Raw genomic sequence first — 2,971 nt, 5'->3', positions numbered from 1 at the left:
CAGCGGGCAGAGGGGCGGGGGTTGGCGCTCACCCACTGACTGCTCGCTCCCCGCTCTCCCAGCCCCGCTCCGCCCCTCCCACCCGCCTGCGAAGAGGGGAGACCGGGCCAGAAGGCAGGATGGCCAGACGGGTGGGGACAGACAGGGCCCCTTCCCTGGTCACTCTGGAGCAGTGGTCAGGGGCCAGGGCGGGGTCAGGCCCGAGTGAGGGAAGCCGCCTGGCCTCCCTGCTGGCGGCAGGGCCGGAGGAGGCGGCGGCCAGGGGTTGTTTGCTGTTCCCAGAGGGAGGGACCGGATTTGGCCTGGAGAGCCTCTGGCCTGGCCGGGAGCCGAGGGGCTTCCTGCCGCCGCCTCCCAGGAGCCCTCAGCCCTCCGTCCACCCCAGAGAGGGCTCCTGCCGGGGGTGCAGGGCGGGAGACAGCCCCCGGGTCCTCCTGCCCACCCTGCTGCCAACTTTGCCCCCGGCTACCCTCCCGCTGGGTGGACAGTCCTGTGGACGAGGCGGAAAAATGCGCTGCCAGCCTGGGCGGCCGGGCTCCTAGCAGGAAACAAAGGCGCTCAGACCCGCTGGCGGCCGTCCTGGCCGGAGGCACTGGCGGCGGAGGGGGGGGCCGGGATCCTGCCCACCGCCCAGCAGGCTGCACCCCAGCACCCCCTCCTCAGTAGCCGACACCTGAGTGTGAGCAGAGTGGGACAGGGATAGTGTGCCTTTGTGTCCCCAACAATGGTGCGGCCGGGTGGGGTGCCAGTTCCTTTCCAAGCCATAGGCCCCGTGAAGTCTGTCTCCCCAGCTCGGCCAGCTATGTGCGGCTGTTGACCTGCCCCTGGGTCTAAGGGTCATCCCCTGCCCCGAGTGGCCACGTCCCAGAACCCCAGTGCAGGGTGGCGGTGGTGACCCTGACCTGGCCAGGGGAACCGGGCGAGGACTCGGCTGGCACCGTCCGAACAGCCTTGGGCTCCCAAGCTCCCGCCTTGCCCTGGTGGGGGGCCTGAGGGACCCCACTCCCAGGCTGCCGGGCCCTAGGGGAGGCCCGGCCCAGACATCACCTCTGTGTGAGGCGGACAGAGCTGCTGGGCCCAGCCTGCCCCCACCCGGAATTCCGCCTGCTCCCTGGCCTCTCTTCCTGCCCTCTCCTCGGCCCTTTTCCTGCCATGCACCCTGGAGAGCCCCCCCACTTCCCATCATTCGGAGATGGCCAAGCAGCCCCACACCATGTGGGGGATGGGGAGGGGGCCCAGCCGACCCTCAGCAGCTGGTCCCAGACCGTGGGCTCCACAGCAGCAGCTGGAGGCAGTGGGTGGGGACGCTCAGGGCCAAGTGCAGACAGGCAGGCGTCCTGTCCCTCGGGTCCCTCCCGGGGCTGGAACTGGCCTCCCCACAGGGGTCTGGAGGCTCAGGCCACTCCCCCGGACCAGGGCCTCTGCCAGCTCCCCCGGAGCCTGACTGGGGGTTCGGGGCTGGTCAGGGATGTGTGTGAGGGAGACGGTGAGGCAGGTGTGCAGGAGGGGCAGGTGTGATGTTGGGGTTACTGATGACCCTCCAGCTCACAGCCCTGGGGCAGTGAGGGCCACCCAGACCAGGGGGACAGCGTGGGCCCTGAGGAGTAGAGGGGGTGCATGGCGGGCTCTGGCCTCCTCTCCCCGCAGCCGAGAAAGTGAGCTCGCTGGGCAAGGACTGGCACAAGTTCTGCCTGAAGTGTGAGCGCTGCAGCAAGACGCTGACGCCCGGGGGCCACGCGGAGGTAAGCCTCCCTCTGGGGCTGGGCTGGGGCCACATGGCTCTCCCCCCGCTCGGGTCGGGGGGTCAGCGGGCCCAGGCACCGGCCTCACCCCGTGCCCCATGCCCCTCCACCTAGCATGACGGGAAGCCGTTCTGCCACAAGCCCTGCTACGCCACGCTGTTCGGACCCAAAGGTGAGCTCAGGAGGCCGCCCCGCTGGCTCTGCTCTGGCTGCCGGGAAGGGGGTGGGGGGGGGCCTTTCCAGGACAGTCCCAGCTCACGGTGCCCCCTGGGAGAGGGTCCTGACCCCAATAGAATGGGCCATAGAGAGCCATTTTCTTTTCTTTCTTTTTTAGAAAAAAATTATTATTGCCCTGGTCGCTTTGGCTCAGTGGATAGAGCATCGGCCTGCAGACTGAAGCTTCCCGGTTCAGTTCCGGTCAAGGGCACAGGCCCTGGTTGCGGCTCGATCCCCAATAGGGGACGTGCAGGAGGCAGCCAATCAGTGATTCTCTCTCATCATTGATGTTTCAATCTCTCTCTCCCTTCCTCTCTCTGAAATCAATAAAAAATATTTTAAAAATAAATAAAAAATATTATTATTGATTTCAGAGAGAAAGGGAGAGAGATAGAAACATCAATGATGAGAGAGAATCATTGATCAGCTGCCTCCTGCACGCCCCACACCAGGGATGGAGCCTGCAACCCGGGCCTGTGCCCTGACCGGGAATCAAACTGTGACCTCCTGGTTCATAGGTCGATGCTCAACCACTGAGCCACGCTGGCCGGGCTGAGGGCCATTTTCTGAGAAGCTGGGTGCGGTGTGAGGCCTGGGTGGTGGGCGAGGGCATGGCCCCCCCCCCCACCGTGCCTGCCTCCCCCAGGTGTGAACATCGGCGGTGCCGGCTCCTACATCTACGAGAAGCCCGCTGTAGAGGGCCCGCAGGTCACTGGCCCCATCGAGGTGCCCGTGGCCCGAGCTGAGGAGCGGAAGGCGAGTGGCCCCCCAAAGGGGCCCAGCAAAGGTGGGCCGGACTCTGCGTCGAGGGGGAGGTTCGGGAGCCCCTTGGCGGCCCTGACTCGCCTCCCCCCACAGCCTCCAGCGTCACCACCTTCACTGGGGAGCCCAACATGTGTCCTCGCTGCAACAAGAGGGTCTACTTCGGTGAGTGAGCGCCCCGCCCCCGCCTGGGGAGGGGCCGTCTGGGGAGGCGCCGCCCAGGGCCTCGCTCACCCTCTCCCCCTCCCCAG

The 2,971-nt window shown here is 66.7% G+C and overlaps 1 protein-coding gene across 1 annotated transcript in view; it reads left to right on the top strand.

Moving 5' to 3' along the window:
* Positions 1-1,152: 1,152 nt before the first annotated feature.
* The window catches only part of CRIP2 (cysteine-rich protein 2), a 15,967-nt gene continuing 14,148 nt past the window's right edge, over positions 1,153-2,971 (top strand). The window contains exons 1-5 of the mRNA XM_014540566.1: positions 1,153-1,294; positions 1,606-1,742; positions 1,857-1,914; positions 2,605-2,745; positions 2,817-2,885. Coding sequence (XP_014396052.1) covers positions 1,153-1,294; positions 1,606-1,742; positions 1,857-1,914; positions 2,605-2,745; positions 2,817-2,885 — 547 coding nt within the window. The remainder of the gene's footprint in view (positions 1,295-1,605; positions 1,743-1,856; positions 1,915-2,604; positions 2,746-2,816; positions 2,886-2,971) is intronic.

This window comes from Myotis brandtii, unplaced genomic scaffold (assembly GCF_000412655.1).
Source record: "Myotis brandtii unplaced genomic scaffold, ASM41265v1 scaffold1057, whole genome shotgun sequence".
Taxonomy (NCBI): Eukaryota; Metazoa; Chordata; class Mammalia; order Chiroptera; family Vespertilionidae; genus Myotis; species Myotis brandtii.
This window is presented reverse-complemented; position numbering and strand designations above follow the sequence as displayed.